Genomic DNA, 24,798 nt, shown 5'->3' with positions numbered 1-24,798 from the left:
TCGTCTTCAGGAACATCTGAATTGACAGTACAAGTTGTTTGCTGTTCCTGATCCACCTTCTGTGTTTTCTAGTATTTACGCTCATACTTTCTGGATCATTACAACCTGGTTCAGACAAAGAAGCTCATCTGATTCAGTTCAAAACCAGTCTCAGCAACCCAGCCTCAAAACAGGAAAATCTGCAAACAGAGGTCAGAATCTAGCACAGATAAAACTAACTTTGGACTTCCTGCACCTAGGGAGTGACTGCTAACTTTTGATGCCATGCACTCTAGCCCATACATCAGATAGGACAAATGTCATCAGCTTTCAAAAGCAGTCAAATCAAGATCATATTCTACCATGTATGAAGGTTAAGATACATCATTGTACAACATAGCTATACCATAGGGTTGGCAATGGTGACCTACTTGCAGTAAACTGTCCAAGAGGCTGTATGGCAGGAACTGCAGCAGGACACATGTCATGGCCAGCTGGAAGAGTTTAGCACCTTGTATGTTTCATGCCATCACTGCTTACCTCTTTCTCTGTGTTACAGTACACATGACAGAAGGTACAGTGATATGTAAATGTTGACAGAAGAATAGCAAGTCTTCATAAAGGGTATGACTGTGGGTTGGCTGGGTATTACCTAACACTTTCACCAAATGAGCTGATTAAGGACCAGTTCTGTCCAACGGCAAGTAAAAGAGACCAGTCACTTCGTCAGATATGAAAATTTACCGAACAGAAATGACCAGTGTATCAAAGCACTGGAAGGTTAGAAATGCTCTGGAATGAACTGACTTCAGGAAGACTTTCCTATGGAGTCCCTCAGCACTCCTGAATACTGATTATGTTTCTTATTTTATTCTCAAATACACTGAATGGCATATTTGGCTGTCCTGGGTTAGTTATTTCCTTGATCAAATATCTGGATTAGAAAACAAAATGGCTGTAAGCTACCATTAAAGCAGTCTAAGCTCTGTCCATTTCCATAGCATGGATTCTGATTTTCACCTACTTAAACGAGTTCAAAATAACTCATTAGGAGCTAGCTACAAGTAACTAATTCTGGACACAAGTTTCTCTTTTAAAAATACAACTTGAAACACAGAATAGGAGACATACTAAGCTGCAGCTATTTCCAGATATTACAAACTGTTAGACACTTCAGTGGTTTTCAGGGTGAACAGGATAATCTCAGTAAAAGCTGATTCTGGTTTTGCTGAAATTCTGTTTTTTACACCAATCAATTCTTGACTGATGTGTTTGAGTAGATGTGACAGTAGTGTTCAGTATGTCTACATAAGACACATCTAAGTACAGTTCTGACAAACTGCTCAGATGCATCAGCACCACTACATTTCATTTATGCACTTAGATTTAGGCAACTGATTCAGAACACAGTGTTTTCAGACACATTTCAAAGAACGTGTATGAAAAGTTGTTTTTCATCTGTGATTTTTTTCTTCTTTCATGCTGCCTTCTATGTGAAAACTTTTCATATCTGCATTTCAAACATCATGATAGAATTAGTAATTTCTATGTATTTGGGTTCTGCTTTTGAAAATTCAAGTACTGAAAAAAAATTAGGCAAGTGAATTTACCCACTAAATCCCACTCTCCATTTGAGATGTAGTTGGAAATATCAGCCTCAAGCATCTGCAGGTCAATCAGCCAACCACTGTGAGTCCAAGAGCCAAACTTCAAATCACACTTCTGCACATCAAAAGGGAACCAGCGGACATCAATGTAACATGTGCTCTTCAAAATGCCTGTGGATAAAAATCAACAAGAATCAAATGTGCGCAGGGTTCTCCTACACCCTTAACTTTTAAAATGACTGTGAGCAACTTTCTTCTCCAAAACCTTGTATGACATAGTCATGGTGTCAGAAAACAGCAAGCACAGGTGGAAGATGCTAGCCTAAGTGCCTTCCTGGGACACTGGTGAAGATCACTCCCTCCCTTATTCACTGCATCCTTGAGGTAGGTTGTCCAGAACACTGTGGCCACGAGAGCTACTTTCCTTGTCTCTTTATCTGGTTGGCCCAAGGAACACATCTGGACTGTACACAGCATGTGTCTAACCCACTGTCTTTATTTCATATTAAGTAATGGAAGATGTTAGGATTTGTTGCATACTGTTGCATACTGTAAAACTGTTTAATTTCACTTTATTTATCTACTTATTCAGCTGAGAGAAGAGATTAAACTAGGGAATGCTCCAGACTTTATTATTGATTCCCCAAGATGCAGTTGCAGGATTTTCCCAGCTGCTCAGGAGAAAAGAGAGCCTAGAGCAAGGGGAAGATGATCTATCTACACAGCCCATATCACAAGCAGCTGGTGGCAAAGCAGAGGTCATCCCTACAAACCTTCACTTCTGCGGGCCTGAGGCTATGCAGCTTTCACTTAAGGTCTCCAGCTTCCCTGAGCAGGTCGGATCAATGGCATTGTGTGATGGAGAAGCAGCTTCTGATTTGATAGAAAGTTACTTACACCCCGTGCTACACTGAGACAACCTGCTGGCAGATACTGTTTCTGCAGGCTCCATAAAATACCAGCTAATGTGAATCCTAGCTCTGAGTCACCTAATCAATTTGTTATTTTCTGTAAGTGCTCAGGTTGCACCTTTTGAAGAAAAATCCCCCAAACTGAGATCACATGTTAGTTTCTTTCCGTTGCTGTAAAAGCTGGGGGCATTGTGGATTAATGGTGTGGTGTGTTTCCCTGCACAAAAACTGATGCTCTGTAGCAGCTGGATTCCCTCCATTTGCTCTGTTACCTTCTGGTAGATCTGCCTCCCACTGTCATGACCATTTTTGTATGGGTTACATTGGTTTTTTTTCTCCCATATTCTCCTGAATCTTGGCTCTGCTAGCTTCCTTCACAACAGACAACTGTCCCCTCCTTGTCCTCTCTCTCTGTTCCTCCACTGAGCCATGTGTAGCAGAGCTTGTTTCTCTAATGGAGAGAATCAGTGAGCACAGCCTGCTTGCAGAGTCATGGGAAATAAAACTTTAATGAAGCCTTGGAAACACCATCTTTTTGCCTCTTCTGTGTTTTCCAATGTCCTGATTAATCTAGCTGCTTCTGTGAGTACTTGTTGCATTAAGCAGGCTGATTATCAACATTTGCCTTCTAAAAGGGATTGGGCAAAGCAGTTCAACAGCAGTTAAACTCACGTAAGAAATTATTTTCTATGATTTGCATGAGACTTTTCCTCTACTTCTTACTCTCTCTTTTCTATTTCATATTCTTCACCTTGTGTAGTAGCTCACTGCAGATGTACTCTGCATGTGTGGTATATCTTCTGCTCTCTTAGTTGAAAATAAACTAGCAGAGCATCAGATCTGCCTATAAATGCATATTCTCCATTGCCTACCTGTACCAAACCAGAAGGGACAGGGAAAGCTCTGTTCTGGTGCATGGCTGATATTATTCCTGTCAACTGTTGCTCTCTGGAGAGCAAACATGCCCATGGGTCTGTCCATGAAAAAAAATAAAAAAACAACAAAAATGCTTTAAAAAGTCTCAAAGGCAGGGATCAACCAAGGATCAGCCATCAGGGAATACCCACTTGTTTTCTGGTGGCTCCTACGGATGTGCTTGGCATCAGTATTCCAGCACTATGGCACAAAGACTGGACATTTCTTGTCCATCAGAGGCTGCAACAAAGGGGATAGCTTGTGTGCTTGCTATAAGTCCTGGCTGCTTGGATACTGAATCAGCAGTACAAATGGCCCTATGGACACTGAATGAGCAATAGAGATGGAAAACAGAATGTGTTTGGGGTTTGGCTTAGCAGGGATGGTCTCAGTTCGTCTTTTCACCTGGAGATGGAGGTTCAGCCTCACATGGTGAAATGCATTGCAGAGATATTGCTGGTCTTGGTTACCTCCTATGGTCACATTTCTCTTCAGTCTCAAGAAAGAACTAATTGGTTTGCATAAGAAACTTTCCTCTGTGAATATACGATGTGAGGTACCTGACACCTTGCTTTAGATAATACCCCAGATTGGCTTCTGAATGATCAAACTACTCAGCAGATTTATGCAGTGGAAATATGATAGCAGTCATGGAGCTAAATTACTTAGTGGATCTGTCTCGTAATTAAGTTATATATTTTGCAAAATTGCGGTGGACTGCATCTAAATGCCTTGATTTCATTTATGAGTGAAAACTGCTTGTAATTACTCAAAGCTGTACAGTGAGCAAACAAACACAGTCTGCATCCTACCTGGAGGAATATATTGACAGGATCCAGAGTAATTCACCAGCACATTTGTGTGAAATGTTGCATCGAATCTTTCATCCGCACTACAGCACAGCACAAACAAAGGAAAGGAAAGAAAAAGCAAGCTGATGTTTAAGATGTTGCAACTTCCAACAGAAAAAAAAAATAAAAAATAAAAAATTAAATTAAATTAAAAAAAAAAATCTTTTGTGAGAATTAAGTGCACAGAATATCTGAATCAAAGTTTGGCTTATTCCTGGGCAAAGAGCTCAGTACCTTGTTTTCTAATAGACACACCTGGCCTGCACCCAGACATGCTGATGGCTTGCTGTAATGTCCTCAGAGAAGCAAGAGGCAGGGCTGTTAGATGTTTTGGGGCAAAGGCAGAAAGGAAAGGAGCAGAAGTATTGCAGTTTTTGAAGTTCTAAGGCAGTTTTAAAGTTTGAGTTGTTGGCAGGATGAGGCTTTTCTAGGGCTGCTGTCAAAACCAGGCAGCACACAGTGTAACTCAAGTAGTTTTTTACCTAAATATCTGTTGTAAAAGCAAGGATGCCCTGAGGCAATATTTCTTCTGTCTCTTTGGATGCATAGGGGCCAAAAGTTTGCTTTGGGCAATGGAAGAAGGTGTTGGAGAGAATCTGTTTCAGATTTGGGGCACGTAGGAGGGTATTGATAGAGACTTTAAGAGCAGAAACCCAGTGAAACAGACCAAGAAAGGAGAATTTATTTAGGATTCCAGTGATTCTGAGAAAAAGAAGGGAATAATGACCTGAGCAAGAATATTGTTCAAAGAAGCAGGTATGGGGGACTGTTCCAGTTTAAATACAGAAGAATTCCCATGTTGGACCCTTGCTTATCATGGCTACTTGCAGGTCCATGTCTCACACTCCCTGTCTAGCCACCAAACATGGAAAATTTCAGTCTCCGTTCCTCCTTTAGCCTTCTCCTTGTTCATGTCTGAGAAAGATGGACACAGTGCCAGAAAGCTGAAAGTAATTTTCTGGCATGGGTTTTCCTAAAAAAAGAAGGAAAACAAATACTGAAGAGTACCACAAGCCTAACATTTCTGCAGCCTGCTCTCATGTCAAAGCGTGAAGAACAATGTCCTCTGCATCAGGATCTTCTGCATCATCAGGGCTTGAAAATCAAGGACTGAACTCTGGAAACACGGGAGCAGGAATGGCTGACTCAGGAAGAACATAAAAACCAGCAGAAATCAATGGGGGTAAAAGTGAAAAGACTAGTGTGCAAAATGAGTGAGAACACAAAAGGCCACAAGTAAGACGTTCATTAATAGAAGAAAACAAGGAAAAGACAACGGGTGAGATAGTCTCACTGCTTGCTGTGAAAGGAAAGGAAACAACAAGGTACAGGGAGCTGCAGTACCCTGTACCTTCTGTGCTTCACTCTTCAGGGATTGTGGGAACCAACTTTCCCACAGTGGTCAGAGTCCAAGGCAGGAGAGGAAAGAAAAGCGTTAAAGTAGAAAAGTCAGGCTCCAGTTGGCAGCACTGATGAAATTTACTCTTGAGTACTGAAGGTGGCCGAAATGCTCTCTGAAGCATTAACAATTATTTGTGAGAGTCTGGAGACTGCAGGAAAGAGCTCAGTGAATTAGAGAAGTTCAAAGAGAAATCTGATTTATTTTTTCTTTTTTTTTATTAAAAAAGGTGAAATTATAGACACATCATCCTAACTTCAAAGATAATGAGGTAAAAAAAGCTGGCATGGATTTGTCAAGGGCCAACTGCATCAAATCAATCTGATTTTCTTACTGAATAAAAGTAGAAGATATATCTGAACTTCAGAAAGCCCTTCCTGAGACATATTCTTATAAACAAACTATGGACCAGATAATATGAATCATTTTTTGGAGACTGGAAATTAATAAAGAGACTGTAAGTAGTAAAGCTGTAGTAAAGAATAGCAATTTTCAGGTCACTTCAAACCTCCTTCAGATGTCTTACAGTAGGTGCTTGGAAGGGAAAATATTGAAAACCAGATGGAAATCCAAACCAGATAACTAGAAAGGATTATGTTTAAAACCGACAGAGAAGGACAGGTCAGTGAAAAAATAAGAATTAAAGCAAAAGTAGAACCCCTTCCTCCTAGAAGGCAATAAAGAAAGGTCTCTATAGAGAACTTCTACTCAATCCAACAGTGCAGAAGTGCTGACTGGAGTGCTAGAATCCATAATGGAAAAGAAAAAAAGGATTCTATGGGGTTTAGAGGAGCTAAGGAATGATGAAAGGGTATTTATAAAATGTGGGTAATGGAGAATATGCAAAGAAATGGATTATTTACTTCAAGCAGGAATATAATGGCACAAGCAATTTTCCAGCAGAGGTATGGTAATTTCATGGAGAGTATGGATTGTTTTCACATTCACTGGGAAAAGAGAAGGAAGACATCTATAAAATTACAGAAAGCATGACTTAGAGTGACTACTAGAAAATATATTATCTTGCATTTGTTTGCTTTTATTTTTATTTTTATTTTTATTTTTATTTTTATTTTTATTTTTATTTTTATTTTTATTTTTATTTTTATTTTTATTTTTATTTTTATTTTTATTTTCAAGAGTAGTAGACAAAACCCTGGAATATCAGTGCAGCATTCTTGTTCACCAGCATCTAGTGCTCTAGTTCCAGGCTCCCACTGCCTATTGTGCATCTTGCTTACCTGTTATAGAGAAGAATATCGGGCACCCAAATCTGGTCGGATGGAAATCTCAAGTTCTGCACACCCGGGTATTCATACTGATCCCAAGACAAGTAAATATCAACCCAGTACTGTTGGAAAATACATACATCAGATTATACAAGCTGGTAAAAGTCTTCTGAGTTATTTGGAATATTATGGGTGCAGAATGGATATTATTAGTAGTGATAGCAGTGGAATGATAATAGTTTAATGCTAGGCTTCAATTATTAAGAAAGGTTGGCATATAGAGAGAGGAATTTGCAGGTTGATGACTCATTGTTGCTAGCTGCTGTATTTAATTTAGTGCCTAGCCACTCCACTCTGAGACATGAAGCCAGACATCTCAAACAATTTGGGCTCAGGCACAACTTTTATGCTGAAAGTGACTTACAGAAAAACCCTATGGTAGGGCTGCAAGAGAGTTATTGGTGCTATAGCTGAAGACACTCGCTGCTAAGAACAAGATACATGCAGGCTCTGCTGTGATGATAACATAATCCCATATTTTGGTTTGGTTTAGTTATTGCAATAGAAAAAACTCATTCAAATCCCAGCAGATATCATCTGTGGAATAAACAACCTATTCAGTTGCACCCATTAACTTGACATAGTATTTAGCTGCTCAAGTCAAAGCAGAATTAGCTCAATCATTCAAGTCTCCCACAGGTTTTTCCCTGCAGAGCACATCTTTGCTGAGCATAAGCCATTAACAAGATCAGTTTATGCTCCATAAAAATAGATCATATCTATCACCACACACAGCCAGCAGAAGATGTGGTAGGAAGTTCCCTGCACCAAAGCCCTAAGTGAAGATCAGTTTTACATATCCTGCATGACTAGTTCAGGTCAATCTTCAGTAGGAGCAATTTGTAGGAGAGGGAGGAGGTATGTTCATGCATTAGATTTTTAAAGTAGAAGGGAAGGCAGTGTTCCCAGGAAGCTGTCCCACCAATGAGTTTGGGCACTGCAGATGGCAAGCCAATCAACAGCTGAATGTAGTTCTCTGCATTTGGGGTGCATGCCAGAGTGTCCTGCACTTTCAAGGGATACCGTAGTTCCCAATTATAGACAGACATGAAGATTTCTCCAGAAGCCATGAGAGCGGGACAGCCAGGTATAATGAGGTGCCTGGCTCCTTCACTACAAGTGCCCAGCTCTACTGTTGGAAGGGCCCTGAGCCTCTTGAAGAGTCTTCAGCTAGGGTGGGAGCCTTGCTTTGGGCTCTCTGTTACAAGATCATTATGCCCATTGGCCTAACAGTGCGGTTAGTATTACTTCCCAGTGTCTGCCCAGAGTGTGAATGCAGTCTCCTGTTGTTTTCACTACTAAAAGGAGCACTAGAAAAATGTCAGAGAACTCATTCAGACAAGTTAAAAGGCAGTAATCTTGCTTTCCAGCTAAGAAATCACATTTGGTAGTTTGCTATTAGGAAGGTTTTTATATTCTGTATTCATACAGGTTACTCACCATCTGCAGCCAAGCATTTGTAATCAACACCTGATTCTTCTCATCCTTAGAGAAGGAAAAGAGAGAAAAAGAAATGAGACTCATGGATTACATGTGGAAGATTTCCTTTGAAAATCCATATTGGGTTAAATAAACAAAAAACTTTTTCAAGTAGCTTGTGAGCTCAGTGCAAAATTATTCAACTGCATAACATGATTGAGACAATAACGGCTCTTTTCTACCTTTAGAAACTACAGACCTCCTGAATTTACCATAGCTGATCAACATCAGAAGTAAAAAAATTAGGCAGTGGCTGTTATTTAGCTGGAGACAATTGAACTGTTTACTAAATATATACAATTTTCCTTTTGTCTAGTAGGTACAACATGTGGCAACTTGAGGGAGTTTGTATCACATTTACTGCCTCTGCAAAACAGTCTAAGTGCTCTTTCTTTGGAGTCCTGGCAGTCTATTGCTTAGCTCAGGCTGAACTGGAAGGTCTGGCTTGTGGAAATGCGAGCACATGAGAGCAAGCCACAGACATCTGAAAGGGAACTCATGAGGTGTCCACACAGAGCATGGGATCCGTATGTTCAGACACCAGCATGTAGAGGCTACAGGGAAGCAGCTCTGACTCATGTCAGAAATGAAGTAGCCTCCTTACGGATCTACATGTTGCCCACATTGCTCCAGCCAGCCTGCAGCTATAGAATCCTATGGTGTCATCACCACAGCAGATATGGAGAAGCAGGGCTGCCAAGTTCCTGTAGTGTAGAAATTCAGATCCACACCTCTACTTTGCTCAGCTCCAGATACCACCACAGGTGCCCTGCACTTACCTGAGAATGAGATACTCAGTATTGTTGGTCCACAGTATGCCCAGTTATTTCCAGCTTGGACTCAGCTGGATCCTCCCTCAAGCATAGGTTTGATGCTGTAGCTTCAGTATAAGCTTGACTGATGCAGCCATTTTCTAAGGAAACCACATTCCTGGCCAAAAGGCATGCTAGAAAGCAGTGTTTTCCCCCTCTGCTTCAACTCAGCTCTCTTGGGCAAGCATTGGAAGGCCAACAGCTATGGCCTGGCTCAGGTGACTCCAATGCTTTCAACATGTGCTCTCCCAGTCTGTCACACCCTACAGTGCACTAACTTATTTCCCTTTCTACAGTTAATAATCATAGATTATGCTGAGTTGGAAGGAAACTGCAAGGATCACAGAGTCCAACCCCACTGACTCCACACAGGACCACCCAAAATCCAAACCCTATGTCCGAGAGAAGTGTCTAAATGCTCCTTGAACTCCCTTAGCTCAGAGCTCTGCCCATTGCCTTGGGCATCCTATTTCATTCCCACCTCCCTCTGGTGCAGCCCCTTTCCCTCACCCCCATCCACCCCTCCCCTGGCACAGCTCCATGCCGTTCCCTCGGGCCCTGTCGCTGTCACACAGAGCAGAGCTCAGCGCTGCCCTCCGCTCTCTGTGAGGAGCTGCAGCTGCCATGAGGGCTCCCCTCAGCTCCTCTGCTCTGTGCTGAGCCCATCCAGGGACCGAAGCTGCTCGTCATATATCCTGCCCTCTAGACCCTTCATCACCTTTGTAGTCCTCCTTTGTACACTCTCTTACAAGTTTAGATCTTTTTTCTACCATGGTACGCAGTGCTGGAGGTGAGGCCACACAGTGCAGAGCAGAGGGGGCAGCCCTTCCTCTTATCCGGTGGTAGCACTGGGTCTGCTGCACCACAGGGTGCACAATCTGGCACTTGCTCTACTTAACATTTATACAGTTGTTTATTGCCCAGCCCTCTAATTTGTCAAAATCTCTCTGCAAGGCCTCTCTATCCTCAAAAGAGTTAATGTCATCTCTAAACTTCCTTACTATACCTTACAGTCCCATACCCAAGTCATTGGATTAAAGAGAAATGGCCCTAAAATTGAGTCCTGTTGAACCCCACTAGTGACTGGTAGCCAGCTTGATGTAATTGCATTTACTACAATTCTTTGAGCCAATCATTCACCCACTCCTTTTTGCCTACCTTTACTTCGGGCATTTTTCTCAGAAGGATAGGGTAAGAAATAGTATCAAAAGCTTTGCTGAAATCTGAAAAGTTTACATCAGCTGGCTTTCCTTGGTCAGCTGAGTGAGTAACTTTGTCATAAAAGGAGATTAAGTTCATTAAACCAGATGCTGTAAATGTGAAATATGCTTTGGGTTCCTGAGACACTACTCTTCAAGTTGTGCCCAGGCAGGTTCAGTTTGGATATTAGGAAAGATATTTTCTGTGGAAGAGTTGTCAGGCACTGGAATGAGCTGCCCACAGAGGTGGTTGAGCCACCATCCCTGGAGGTGCTCAAGAAACATTTAGATGTGGTACTGAGGGTTTAGTGGGGAAATACTAGTCGTACATGAATGGTTCAACTAGATGATCTTATATGTCTTTTCCAACCTTGGTAATTCTATGATTCTATAATTTATTTGTAGGCAATTTTCTGTTTGTTTCTGTTTCTCCTGCTCTTCCAAAGCCAAGATGAAATATCAAACACAGGACTTACACAGAGACCAGAGAAATCAGCTGCATTACAAGGAAGATAGGGAAATCTCTAATGGAAAGAGAGATGTTCCAGCATTAGCAAAGCTGCTGTGAAACTGCAAGAAATACTGAGACTGAGCTATAGTGATCAGATCTCAGGGTTCATTGCAGAAGTCACCAGTGGGATCCAATAACAAACACTGATGACCATGGTTCAGTAAGAACAGACAGACAGAGAACCTCACCAAGATGCAAGATAATGTGGTGGCCTAGTCAACTTCTAAAGAAAATCTATTTGTTTTCATTTAATTGGGTCCAAAAATGTCTGGTCTCCATAATCACAAGGTAAACCACAGTCCTTAAGTAGCCTGAGCTTTTTGTATCATGCTGATACCTAATTATACTATTTTAGCAATACTTAGTGGTTAATGAAGTGAAACCACCTTATTCACTTTAGAAAAAAATACCAGTCTGCTAACATCAAGCTACTTTCATTCTGTCCTTCTTTCCCACTCCTGCTCCAGAGATGAAAAGAAACTAGTGAAAGATGCAAGCTACTCAGAAGCAGACCGTGTCACATTAAGCTGCATCTATAGATGTGTTTTCTTCAGTGACACCTCTGAGTTTACCTCCTGTGTGTCCCACACATAAGCCATTTTGTGGCTGCAGGCTTGCAAGCTAATGCATGAATTAAGGGCATATGGAGAAGCCTTTTTCTGTTTCTCTCTGGTGCAAAAGATAGTGGATTACTGGCACTGCTGAATCCCTAGCATAAACTTGTTTGTATCATGTTTCCCTCTCCTCTTACTTGTCCTGTTGGAACTGCAGAAGCATCCCATCCTAGAGAGGATGAAATAATTGATCTGTAGGACGTCCAAAGTTGCTTTGGCACTGTGAACAGAGATATCTTCTGCCAGATGTCCCAGGAAAAGGAAACTTCAAGCATGACACAGGCCTTTGCCATAATCATCTATGCACAACTGTACATCACATCACCTCCACTGCCAATCCCCTTGCTTCCCCTTGAGATAACTCTAACCTGCTTCTGCTGCTGAAAGATATCACACAAAAATCAGCTTAGGTTTTATATCCTGTTATACTGGTAATAAATTGATTCAGCAGAGCTATTTGTTTTGACAGACGCTGGAAACAACAGCAACTCAAGAACACTGAGGACATGTCCAAAGATCCTCAGAGGATCATTTTTCTTGACTGATACCCACCTAGACATTCCTGTGTCTTCTGGGCATGGTGAATATAATGATTGTCTGAGTTGCTTATTAAAACCTAGCTATATTTTGTGTGGCTAATGAATCAATAATTGCTTTATAATTCCAGCTCCCAGTGCATGAAATCAACCAGGGGAGGCAGGAATGACTGAGTGGAAATCTGCTGGAGGATTCAAGCTAAGGGATAAAAAGGAAATCTATAGGCTGTAGAAGCAGGCACACGTGGACTGGAAAGAGTTCAAGTATGCTGTCCAGATGCAACTGAACCTGGGAAAGAATGTGGAAAAACAAGGAAAATGGATATTATCCAGAAAAAAAAAAAAAGGTCAAGGAGTATGTGTACCCTTTGAAAACTGAGAAAGGAGAACTGGCAGCAACAGACATGGAGGAAGCTGAGGTACTCAGCAGGTCCTTTGCCTCAGTCTTCACTCTCAATCAGGCTACCCACGTCTCTCATGTCCCTGAACCTCTAAGCAGGGGCTGGATGAGCCCTCCCACCAGAAGTGAAGAGTAAGTTCAAGGTCATATGATAAAGCTGAATGTGTACAAGTCTGTGTGATCCAATGACATGCATCCCAGGGTCCTGAAGGAACAGGCTGACATAGTTGCCAAGCCGTTCTCCATCATATCCAAAAAGCCATGGCTGTCAGGCAAACCAGAGAGTGCAAAAAGGGAAACTGCTCCCATTCTTAAGAAAGAGAGACCTGAGGGACTGCAGGCTAGTGATCCTTGTGCCTGCGGCTGGGTAGATCATGGAGCAGATCCTGCAGGAAGATATGCTAAGGCACATGTGAGACAATGAGATGATTCGTGACAGCCTGACCAATTTAAGCAAGGCAACATGTGCCTGACCAACCTGGTTGCCTTTCACAAGGGAGTCAATGCACCCATGTACAAAGGAAGGGCAACAGTTATCATCTAGCTGGACTTCTGCAGGACTTTGGATATCCTTAACTAACTCTAAACTGGGGTTGGAGCAACCCCTGATATGTGTACAGACTTGAAGAAGAGCTCCATGTGAGCAGTAGAGAAGGACTTGGGAGTTCTCATGGATGAAAAGCTGGCCAACAGTGTACACTTGAAGCCTGAAAGACCAGCTGCATCTTGGGCTGCATTATAAGGCAGATGGCCAGCAAGGAGAATTAGGGAGCTGTCTCCCTCTGCTGTGTTCTCATGAGGCCCCATCTAGAGCAATGAAAACAAACCTGGGTCACCCAGCATATCAAAGTGCTGGGGTGGTACTGGAGGGTGGATCTAGTGGGCGGCAACCCTGCCCATGGTGGGGGGGAGCTGGAACTGGATGAGCTTTAAAGTCCCTTCCACTCCAAGTTGTTCTATGATTCTTTGATTTTAAGCTCTATACTGCATACATCCACCTTGAAAAGTCTTTCTGTGTACTTCTAAGAGAAAGCTGAGCAAAGTGATCCAAATGATAGGCTGTTGCAACCAGGAGGCTCTTTTCCCTAACCTGTGTCATATGAAAGATTCCCCGTGTATGTTACAGCACAGCAAGGGGAGGGGGAGGAGTGGATTTTGCCCTTTGTATTGGCTGCCTGAAAGCCACAGGGGACGCAGTAATATGTAGTGGATCTGGAAGGCTTGCAAATTTCATCCATGTGGAGACATCTCTGTTAAGAAGCCTTTAACTTCTGACTTCGATTCACAAGGAAACTCTCTTTTACCTGATATTGCAAGTTTTTACTTAATAGACACCGAAGAAAATCATCTAGGGTTGACTTCTGTATTTTACAGAACTGTTTGTTGCCCTACTTGCTCACCTGCCACACTTTCATGAGGTTCTTATTCAGATGTTGATGACTTTGTAAGTAGCTTTGACTTCAAGCAGCTCATTATCCACTGCACATCATATTGGTATTTCGGTTAGCCTTAAACGCATTATCTTGGGTACATTTTGCCTACTTCTCATAAGGCTACTGTGACAATTATGTTTGTCCTACTTGTCAGGTTTATTTTATAGTCAAAAAGGAACTTGCCTATTAGAGTTTGTGCATGTTTATCTAGAATATAACTGTGTCCTGCATGGTCTTCTTTTCTTGCTTTTCGATAATCACAGTTAGGAAGAGTTTTGGATTACTTATGTATCTTTCAGCCTTGGGGGAGAAAAGTGTCACTTCAGGCTGTTTCCATGGCCATTCAGAATCTGCTCTCATCCTTGCCTTCAGGCTTCCACATTTTCAAAGGCTTTATGGAAAGCAAACCCCAGAAAATGCTGTATGTGTGTTCAGCAAAAGATGCAACCTGACAGGTCCTTCTTATCACAGGACAGAACAAAAAGGTTTCTAAACAAGCATCCAAGTTTGCAAAAATAAGTAAATAAACAAATAAAAATTAAAGATTTAAAAAAATGCAGAAGCCTGTTTCAAAGGAGCATAAGGGCATCATTTTACACTGGGCAGGAGTATGTTGAAATTCAGTTTCCCACTTGTCCAGACATAGCCCTCCTGCTAAGACCCTTCTAGGAAAGGACTCTGAGGAGCCAGGCTATGCAAAGAGTACACCCTCAGGCTGCCCAAGAGGTGAGAGCTGTGGAACTCTGTGTCCATACCTTAGCACAAGGGCTCTTAGGGAGGAGGTGTTTATTGTGCTTTCTGGGATGGTTACCTGGCCTTTCCAGAGCCCTGGAGGAATCAGGAGCTGTGGACTGTGTACACATCTGAGAGACTTAAGCAAGGGAGGGACTATGTTTTTCTGCTACAAAGATACTTCCACATAATCATGAAAGTTCATATTCCTTATGTTGCCTCAGGTGGTCACTGTTAGTTACTGTCTGGCCTAGATAAAAGCTAATTCTCCAACTTGGGAAGCACTGTAAACAGCTCATTCATATGTGTTGTGTATTTGTGCAAAGGAATTTAAGGTAAGTCATGAAAGTGCCTTTTCTCCTAGGAGAAAACTTGAATAACCCAACAGTTTGCCTTTTTCTGTGCATGGTCCATGCCTCACTTGGCACTGTCAGACCTGGAGATGACCTTCTGTTTCTGACAGTCTCCCAGCACTGGACTCTCCCTACAGCAAAGAAATGAAAGCAGCCCTGCCAAGATCCCAGGTGAGGCAGGGGATGACAAGCCTCCAGAGATGCCTTCCAGCACTCCTCTGGGTATTCTCCTGGGCTGCAAATGCTCATTTCAGGCAAATAAGTTTGCTCCTGGTATTTAAAAATACTTGAAAAACAAGCTCTGTGGTCACTGGTCAGTACAGCATTGTCCTGTAAATCCCTCCTTTCTTTATCTGGGTCATATTTCCTATCTTCAGCTACAGCCCAGTTGGTCCTCTGTTCTGGACATTTGATTATTCCTTCAGCCTCAGAGGTTTGTTTTGGAACACGTGCCAGGACATGTGAATGATTTAGTTTGGTTTTGTTTTCACTGCTATCAACTCAAAGCCTAGAGTATGCGTAAGTTTTCTTTTCTTTTGCACCAGTGCCTGTCAGTAGACTCTCCCTCAGACCAGCATCCAGACAAAATATGACTGCCTTCAGCCATACAATTATCTAGGTCATAACACATGGACAAAAGAATCCAAAGGCCTTCCTGGTTCAGTAGCCACATCATACAGTGATGTGTCATCTCTGTAACAAGGCCTTTGTTAGAAGGTGACTGACATCATTAATCCTTGCCCTCTCACAGAGCTCATTGATTCTACCATTGATTTCTTGCAAGATATTGAACAGAAAAATCCCAGATCGAACAGATAATTCTTAGAGGTGACAGAAGTCTTTATTTTTTAAATACTGTTTATGTTCCTGAATTTGTAGGAGGGATCTGGCCAAGAAAGAATTCCACTGACTTGGGGAGTCGGTAAGTTTTTTTTAGCAGAGGTATTACTCTCTACCCCGGATTTTGATCAAGATAATCAAAAGGAAATGGTATGGCTTTCAAAAGCTTGTAGGCTCTGCCTTTACCTGCAGCTGGCAGCCGTTTAGATTGCTGAAATACTCAAATGCCCAAAACCTTGAGATGATTAATTAAAACAACTTCAATGCATTAAATGAATGAAAACACTCAAAATCTGCCAGCTTGAGGAAAATGCACATTCTCCTCAAAACACTCCTTTTTAGCACAGTCACCATCATAAGCTCTGCATTTCCACCAGTGATGAGCAAGAGCCTGCATGCTTCCCTCATAACAACCTGCACCAGCAGAGGTGACCCCATTGTTGTCACCACTGCTGAAACACACCACCCACTGCCTCACTGCGCTCACATCCACAGTCTGATCTCCATAAACATTCAGCCAGTGTCAGCAAATGTCAATGGTTGCCTTTTTTTTTCCACATAAGGAATTCAGTGTCACACCTTTGCTTCATCTGCACTCCCATGTCAGGCATCATTTTGTCAGACAGCAACAAAACGTAACTGAATATCTGCAGGTTACAAGAGGGTTCAACTTGTACTGATATACCACCAATATCCACCTCTGATGTAACGGGCCAACATAATAAAATAGGAGGCATTACCTTTGGAGCAGCCCTTGTATTTAAGAGCTCATATTTGAACACTCCCTCCCTCCCTCCTTCTTTCCTCATTTTATTGCTGTGGGCTTTTACTTCTATGAAAGATCAGATGTTATTTCTTGTAAGTATATTTCACCAAAGGCTGAGACAGATTTCTGCCTCTCTCCACTGGTTTCTCCTTGAGGCAACAGCTTTCCTGGTCCCTTCCACTGCCTTAGCAAGGAATATGTCCTTCCCCTGGAGCAACTAGCCCAGACTGCCTTTGGCCTTTGTACTGGGTGGCAGTGTGGGGCTGTACAGTCTTGTGGCCTCTAACCATGCTTCTGCTGATTTTTTTCACCCTGAAGAAGAGGTGCATGATACTCCTCTCAGTAGGGAGGAAACACTGAGGAGTTGTGGCTCACACTGTTGGTGACTGAATCCCACAGACTCATGCAATACTGGCTTTCTTTCCCATTGTTACAAATTCATACTGCTGCTGTGGTGAAGAAATGCTACACAATACAAGCGTGCTTGCATCACACACGCAGCATGACCTTCAGCTACAGACTGTGGCTGTAGGTGCATTCCTTGGGAAACATTTTTCTTTAATGCAGCCACTCAGCAGTGCTCGAAGACCAGAACAGCTGGGAAGAGTGCCATGCAATAGTCTCCAACATTGCTTTTGACTGTGTTTGGCCTCAAGCCCTTCAGCAGAGACCTGCACATTCCAGGGATCACATCCCCATGCTAGGAGGAGCTTTGTTCCACTGTTTCACAGATGTTCCCACAGGGGTCTGTACTGGGATCAATGATCTTTAACACCTTCATCACTGATATTGACAGTGGGAGCAAGTACACCCTCAGCAAGTTTGTGGATGATACAAAGCTGTGTGGTGCAGTCAATGTACCTTAGGGATGGGATGCCAACCAGAGAAATCCAAACAAAGCTTGAGTAGTGAATTCAGAAGAACTTTATGAGATTCAGCAAACCCAAATGCAAGGTCTGTACCTGAACTGTAGCAAACCACACTGTCAGTACAAGCTGGGGAATGTAAGGATGGAGCACAGCCTTGTTGAAAAGGACCTGAGGGTACTGATGGATGGCAGCTGGACATGAGCCAACCATGTGCCAACTATATCCTGGGCTGCATCAAAAATGGCATGGACAGCAGTTTAAGGGAGGTGATCCTGCCCCTAACTGCTCTGCGCTGGTGAGGGTTCACCTACCATATTGCGTCCAGATGTGGAGTCTTCAGTATAGGAGAGATGGGGACTTGTTGGAACACATCCAGAGGAGGGCCACAAAAATGATCCAATGAATGGATGCCTCTCCAATAAGGACAGGCTGAGAGAGCTGGGGCTGTTTAGCCAGGACAAGAGAAGTCTTCAGGAAGAACCAATAGCAGCTTTTCAGTATTTGAAGGGGGCTATAAGAAGGAAGAGGACAGACTCTTTTGCAGGGTCTGTTATGACAGGTCAAGTGGAAATGGTTTCAAACTAAAAGAGATGAGATTTAGTTTGGCCATAAGGAAGAAGTTTTTTACAGTAAGGGTGGTGAGGCATTGGAACAGGTTACCCAAATGTCTCCATCTCTGGAGACATTCAAGCTCAGGCTGGATGGAGCTCTGAGTACCACAATGAACTGTGGATGTCCCTGTTCATTGCAAAGCAGTTGGACTAAATGAATTTTAAGGGACCTTTCCAAATCAAACAATTCCATGATTTTATCTCCCTCAGAAGCCCCAAAAGTCCCAAGAGGACGACAGCTTTCATGTGTCTTTCCAGCACAGGATTGCTCTCTAATTGACAGCTTGGACAAACTGACGTGTATGTCCAGCTCCTGGGGGTGTTATGTCACAGCCTAAAAGCAGCCACTCCTCTACTGAAATCCCAAGCCATTCACATACAGCATGTAGGTGTTTTGCGTATTCTCCAGGGTGGGTTTCTCACTCTGAAATAGCCTTCCATGTATTTTGCGCTCTGTTGGCATATGTTCCAATAAACAAGACTAGACAGGAATTGTTATTCCAAGCTATTCATTATTCATTGCCTTTTTCATCATTTGAAGTCATAGGGAAAGCAGCAAGAGAAGGGCAGAGAAAGGTCCCCAGTAGGCCAGCCCTGAATACTCATCAAGGTCTCACTCCCAGGCTGCATGTAAGGTTGCCTTTACATTTTCTTCCTCTATTTACATGCTGCTATGACAGACATAAGCCTGTTCTGAAATATAAGTAGTCACTTAAAGCCTTTGGTCAGGAAAGGGAAATGGGGAGAAAAGGTTTTTACATAGCATCAGTGACAGTCTCTCTGGAGTTAGAAAATACAGTGTTAAGTTACAAGCCTATCAAACACAGGAACACTAAGAAACACTGAGTCCATGGATAAGATGACAGCCTTGGTTAGAATGCCTTATTGTAACCTGTGTCTTTGGAAAGGTGACTATTTGCAGTGCCCCCATCGTGTGACAGTTTCCACAGCCCATGGTGAAGCATAGCCAGGAGAAGTCTGATTTCTGTGGACCCTGCTGTCCTTACAGAAGGGAGATGTGAAAGTGCTATAAATTTCAAGCAGCTAGTTGCTTCTACAGAGGATGAGTTTATTTCTCTGTGACTGCTATCAATCTCAGTAATAATCAGGCAAATTTCAAGTCAAATAAATGTTGATCCTTAGCAGCTTTAGACTCACAGTCTCAAATGCTAGCAACACTTTAAAATCCTTGTTGGCTCAAATTATTTACAGAAGATTAGAGAGTACCCAATGACTAAATACAGAAATTCCCACCTCTTCAAACAGAATAGCACAGGTTTTTTCACCACACGGGCAGAAGACTGGTTAGTTATTGTGAAACAGTTGGATCAACATCACAGAAAAACCCACAAGGAAATCTGTCAATATCTTGTTACACCAAGCAGAGCTTGTACACCCATGCTGAAAAACAGAGCAATTGTGCAGTGGAATTGCTGCTTACAAGATGAGCTCCATCCACTGGCTTTGCACTGAGCTAGGCAGAAGGCAATGAAAAAAGCACTAAGTTAAAAGGCAGGCTATTAAGCCTTCATGATAATACTTAAAGCAAGCGTGCAGGCAAAGACCTATCAGACAGGAAGCCATAATTCCCATGGTGCCAAACTTCACTATGCTAGCAAATTCAAATGTATAATTGGCTTAGTAAGACAAGCATTTTGAGAATGCCTGGCACTTAGAAGGCAGCCAAAGTACTCATTCTTGACTCAATTAGCCCTGGCATTCCCACTGTTGAGACTTCATCCATGTTAATGAATAGCACGATTTACTTAATTTTTCTTTTCAGAGTTCAAAATTAGCCACAGTAAGTGAGCTGTATGACCAGAAACGAGAGACTGGGATTTAACTTTAATGAATCTATTGGTCTATCAGTGTTTCTGTAATTTTCCTGCTTGGAATTTGAATGACTATTTTTCATGACGCTAATTACAGATTTTCAGCTTTTATAATGACGTCCAAATCTCTTTCTCAGTAACACCAATTGCCTCAGTCTCCCTGCAGTGGCAGGGAGAATTTAGCAGCTTATAAAATTTACTCCTGCAAAATGAGAACTTAACTTCTGGTGGAGAAAAATCTTCATGGAAAAAGACATTTTGCAATGTAGGTCTGCACAAGGATAAACGATAAATACAGCTCAGAAGGGCTATGCAGGAAGCCCACAGATAAATGGAAAGGCATTAATAGGACAAAAAAAGAAAGAAAGAAAAAAAAAAGAAAGAAAGAAAGAAAAAATAGAAAGATCCGGAAGGGCTGAAAGAGTTTTTCTCCCTACTGTTTACTGATGCTTTGTAAATAAACAAAATACAGAATATCTATTTAATAATCCTTTTCTTATTACATCTCTGATTACATCTCTGTCTGTTACGTGTTCTTTGTTTCAGTCTTGAGAGGTCACGCTTACACTGTTGAAGTTATCTATCCTGAAAAGATTTGTACAGGATGTACTATCAGGATTATAGTTTAATCCAGTGAATGCTGATGCTATATTGGGAATAATATGTCAATGGCTGCTTATGTGTACTGGCGTATTTATATTTATTTCGTTGAATCACTTGTGAGTTGACCTGGGTTTCCTGTGCAGATTTTTGACCACATGACTGCACCAGAATGTGCAGTGAAAAGGGATGATCTAGTTGCTGTAAATACAATTTAGGAATGGAGAGGAGAACTAGAGATTGAAACGTAACCCTTCAAGTCTCTAGTTGTTCAGTTCACCTACATAACCAGCACAGCTGGCTGCCATCTTCCTCAGCTCCGTGGGCAGGATTACTACCACCAGTTCCATAAGTACCCACAGCCACTCGGCACTTCTTGACCTCTGCCAGCCTCTCAAAAAGGAAAAACTGTGCCTGCACTGTGTTAATGTTTTCCGGTAGGAATAAGCACATATTCACGTTACAAAGTAGTGTTTCTTTCATCAGCCACCTGTATTTACAGTGTCCTTCTCTATCTTACATCCTATAGAACACAAGAACTTAAAAGCAAGGAGATGAACCTCTAAAATATCCAGAAGTGGCATAGATTTTGAACTGGGAGATCTGTGACAGACAGTAGGTGCCACAGAATCATAGAATCATAGAATCACTCAGGTTGGAAAAGACCTTAAAGATCACTGAGTCCAACCACAACTTAACCATACTGCCCTAACCCTAACAACACTCTACTAAATCATGTCCTGAGCACTGCATCCAAATGGTTTTTAAACACATCCAGGGATGGTGACTCAACCACCTCCCTCAGGAGCCCATTGCAGTGTTTAACAACCCTTTCTTTAAAGAAGTGTTTCCTGATATCAAACCTGAACTTACCCTGGTGCAACTTGAGGCCATTTCCCCTCATCCTGTCACCTGTCACCAGTGAGAAGAGACCAACCTTGCTCTCTCTATAAGCACTTTTCAGATATTGGGGGGAAAAAATAAGGTCTCCCATCAGCCTCCTTTTTCCCAGACTAAACAGCCCAAATTCCTTCAGTCTCTCCTTGCAGGGCATATTCTCCAAGCCCTTCACAAGCCTTGTTGCCCTTCACTGGACCTGCTCCAGCACCTCAGTGTCTTTTCCGTTACTGAGGTGTCCAAAACTGAACACAGTACTTGAGGTGAGGCCAATGCCTCACCAATACCAAGTACAGGGGCAGGATGACTTCACTCCTCCTGCTCACCACACCATTCCTGATACAAGCCAGGATGCCACTGACCTTTTTTGGCCACCTGGCCACACTGCTGGCTCATAATCAGCCGATGTTATTACTGATGTTATACCTGGCCTTATTATCTCCCTTATTATCTCCTTTTACCTTTACCTGGTGGTAAAGTCTGCTGACAGGCAGCCTTTCACTTCAGCAGTTTTCATGCAAAGGGAGCAAACTCCAGCAAAGATCGCATTCTACACCCGCCAGCCCTTTGGGGGCTGAATTCAAAGGTCTTACTACGTGAGGTGCAGATTGCCTTGAAACTGAGCTGGCAGATTAGGGCACCTCTGACATGAAGAGCTGCTTGCAAAGGAGAATCGTGTTATACCAGTCTCTTAAAACAACCTAACCAACTAAGCCATCCAAACAACAACACCAATAAATAACAATAACAACAACAAACCAAGAAAACAGAGGGAACTAAAGCTTGGATCTGGCAGTTTAACACACTTCTGGTAGAGAAGGTTAAAACTATTGGGCTGCTAAGCTAGTTTAAAACCACTGCTTATAGTAGTAATAATTGCACCTGTGTTCTCAGAGAAGGTATGAGCAGACTTTTCCTATAATTTCCCTCCTCAGGAAATGCACAATATGCACAGTTCTGTTTTTCAGGAGACAATCTGAATATTTGCTCTTTACTGCTTGACTAAATTATTCTTTCTTCTGAATTCAGAATAATTATTCTGAATAATTCCTGAAGAAATTATTTCTTTCAAAATAATTTCTTCAATTATTTTGTCTTGCTGCTTTCCAGATCAATCAGGACCTTCAAAGCAGAATCAAAATCTGCAGTTTACATAGGATTGTTTGCAAGCCTGTGATCAGGTCTGGGATTATCCTGCAGTCTGTAGAACATGCTTTCTTTCTACATGCGGTTCAGTCAAATCAAAACAGTACACAGTAAATTTTCCATACATAGTGTTCATTTAGAATTAGTAGCTACAAATAAAGCTATGGATTTTTTTTGCTTCTGGAAGTGCCAACTGACTCTTCAGTGTCTGGTGGGATTTTTTCTCAGTACTTCCATTCCTTCCCACTGGTGACTGCACACCCTTCTTCTTACTGCCAGTCTCTCAGAACGAGGATAAAGTTGCAACAAAAGCATTAAGAACCATGTGGCACTACATACTTGGGCAGCCTGGCAAATGCTGGGGAGTTTTTCTGAATCAGTGGCAAGTGGAAGAGTGAACATGCAGCAGAAAGACAGCAGAGCACTCCACCACATTGGAGGAGATGCACGATAAGGTGGCTCTGCAGAAGATAACCGTGTGAAAGTGGAAGCTGTGCGCTCCCTCTTTCTCACATGAGGCCAAAGAGTGTGCTTAGCTGCGTATTGCCTCTGAAAGGCATTAACACTGTTACCAAAAATTAGGAGGTGTGTTTGATTTTAGAAAGGGCTTTCGGGGCATTTATTATCTCTGTAGCAGTGTGCAGCCACTTTGAAGCACTCTTTCTAAAATTAGGCTCTTTATTTTGAATTTATTTATTTATTTATATTCTGTGATACTTGCTTCAGTTTTATTCATCATACATTTCTGTTAGTTGCCTGGTGGGTTCCTTTTTTTTTCACGGTACTTTTAAACTTGCACTGTGAGGAAATGTGTCCTAGAAAGCTAATCAAACAAGCTTTTGCTCTGGATAACAAAGGGCAGTGAAGAAACTGCTGTGGTAGCATTGATGTACTGAGATGAAGATAACGGTAAACAGTATCATAAGAAGAAAGAAAGGTTTAAAAAAAAAAAAAAGTTGTTTTTTGTTTGTTTTTTTTTAAGAAGTTTCACCATGCTCTGATGTAAAGGATGTAGATCCCCTCAGAACAGGTTCCCTGCAGGTTCCAGCAGGAGCAATCAAAACCACCGTTCATGATGACAAATATTTCCTACCTAGCAGGCCCCAATGAAAAAGCGTGCAATTTCTTCTCTGTAAAAAATATCTCATCTCTTGACTTGTTCAGCCTGATGATTGGGCTGGACTTTTAGACAAAGCTAGAAGAAGAGTCTTGTTCCAGGTACTCCTGGATGTGCTCTGCCCTTGCTTGGGCTGCCAGGGCCCAGCAGGGCCTAGCAGTGCTCTCTGGGAGGGTTCACCAGCCAAATCCACCATTGGTGCCAGGAAAAGGCCTGACACCCTAGGGAATGTGGAAGCCCCAAGCACAAGTGATCCCTGGACATGGCAACCCCGGCCTTGTGAAGAGACAGATGTCTTTCACTTGCAGAGAACATGTTCTCCAAAGATTTAAGAACAGCAGCTGGCTTTGGCCTCTTGTCTGAGTGAGACATCCCTTGGTTGGCCTTCTGATGCATGCAGCTAAAAGGGGTTACTGATCCTTTATACCTTGCCTGCTGCTCTTTACATCACAACCCACTTCTTAAATGTTTCTTTCAGCAGCTGGAGCATCCAGATGCTGCAATCTGTTCTGCCAGCAGTGGAGGCTGGGCAGCAGTGTTCACACTGAGAACTTGCTTCCTGATAGGTATATTCATGTACTACTTCCCATATTGGGCATTGGACACCAAGGTGCTTTATGTATTTTTAAGCTGACCGGTTCAGCCACTGGTTGATGTCACACTGGCCCTTCTACCTTTCTATTGCAGAAACTTGAGTGCCAGCCACATTGTCACTGACATCCTGGACGATGTTTCCACTGCTGGAGGTAGCACATGGTGCTGCTCTCAGGATAGCCAAGAGAAGAAATATCACCTAAAATGCTTTGTGTGAAGAAGGGAGGAATATTTCTCCCTTAGCCCCAAATTAAAACACTCCCTACACCCAACCAGCGGGTAGTCCAGGGCCCATCTGTTCCCATGCAGGTGTTCCCATGCAACTTCTGTGCTGATAAGCAACTTATGCTCAACTCATATTGTCTGTGATGTGGATTCTTCTGCTACTGCGTGGTGTGAATGAGGATATTTTTGTCCATACTCAAAGGATTGGAGGAGACAGACACCTTTTTCACATTGTGTAGGAGACAAATTTCAGGTTGCTCCTGAGATTACAGGTTGCAAGA

The 24,798-nt window shown here is 42.4% G+C and overlaps 1 protein-coding gene across 3 annotated transcripts in view; it reads right to left on the bottom strand.

Moving 5' to 3' along the window:
- The window catches only part of LOC107306401 (neuronal acetylcholine receptor subunit alpha-7-like), a 62,012-nt gene that overhangs the window by 19,816 nt on the left and 17,398 nt on the right, over positions 1 to 24,798 (bottom strand). For 2 of the 3 annotated variants that reach the window (XM_015849523.3, XM_085529647.1), the window contains exons 3-6: positions 8,392 to 8,436; positions 6,904 to 7,013; positions 4,225 to 4,304; positions 1,590 to 1,757 (exon numbers count right to left, since the gene is read on the bottom strand). In XM_015849523.3, the coding sequence (XP_015705009.1) occupies positions 1,590 to 1,757; positions 4,225 to 4,304; positions 6,904 to 7,013; positions 8,392 to 8,436 (403 nt within the window). The remainder of the gene's footprint in view (positions 1 to 1,589; positions 1,758 to 4,224; positions 4,305 to 6,903; positions 7,014 to 8,391; positions 8,437 to 24,798) is intronic. The other variant, XM_085529648.1, reaches the window with a different exon arrangement.

Source organism: Coturnix japonica, chromosome Z (genome assembly GCF_054131305.1).
Source record: "Coturnix japonica strain WE chromosome Z, WE-NBRP24, whole genome shotgun sequence".
Classification (NCBI taxonomy): Eukaryota; Metazoa; Chordata; class Aves; order Galliformes; family Phasianidae; genus Coturnix; species Coturnix japonica.
The sequence above is the reverse complement of the archived record's forward strand: the minus strand, read 5'-3'. Positions and strand labels throughout refer to the sequence as shown.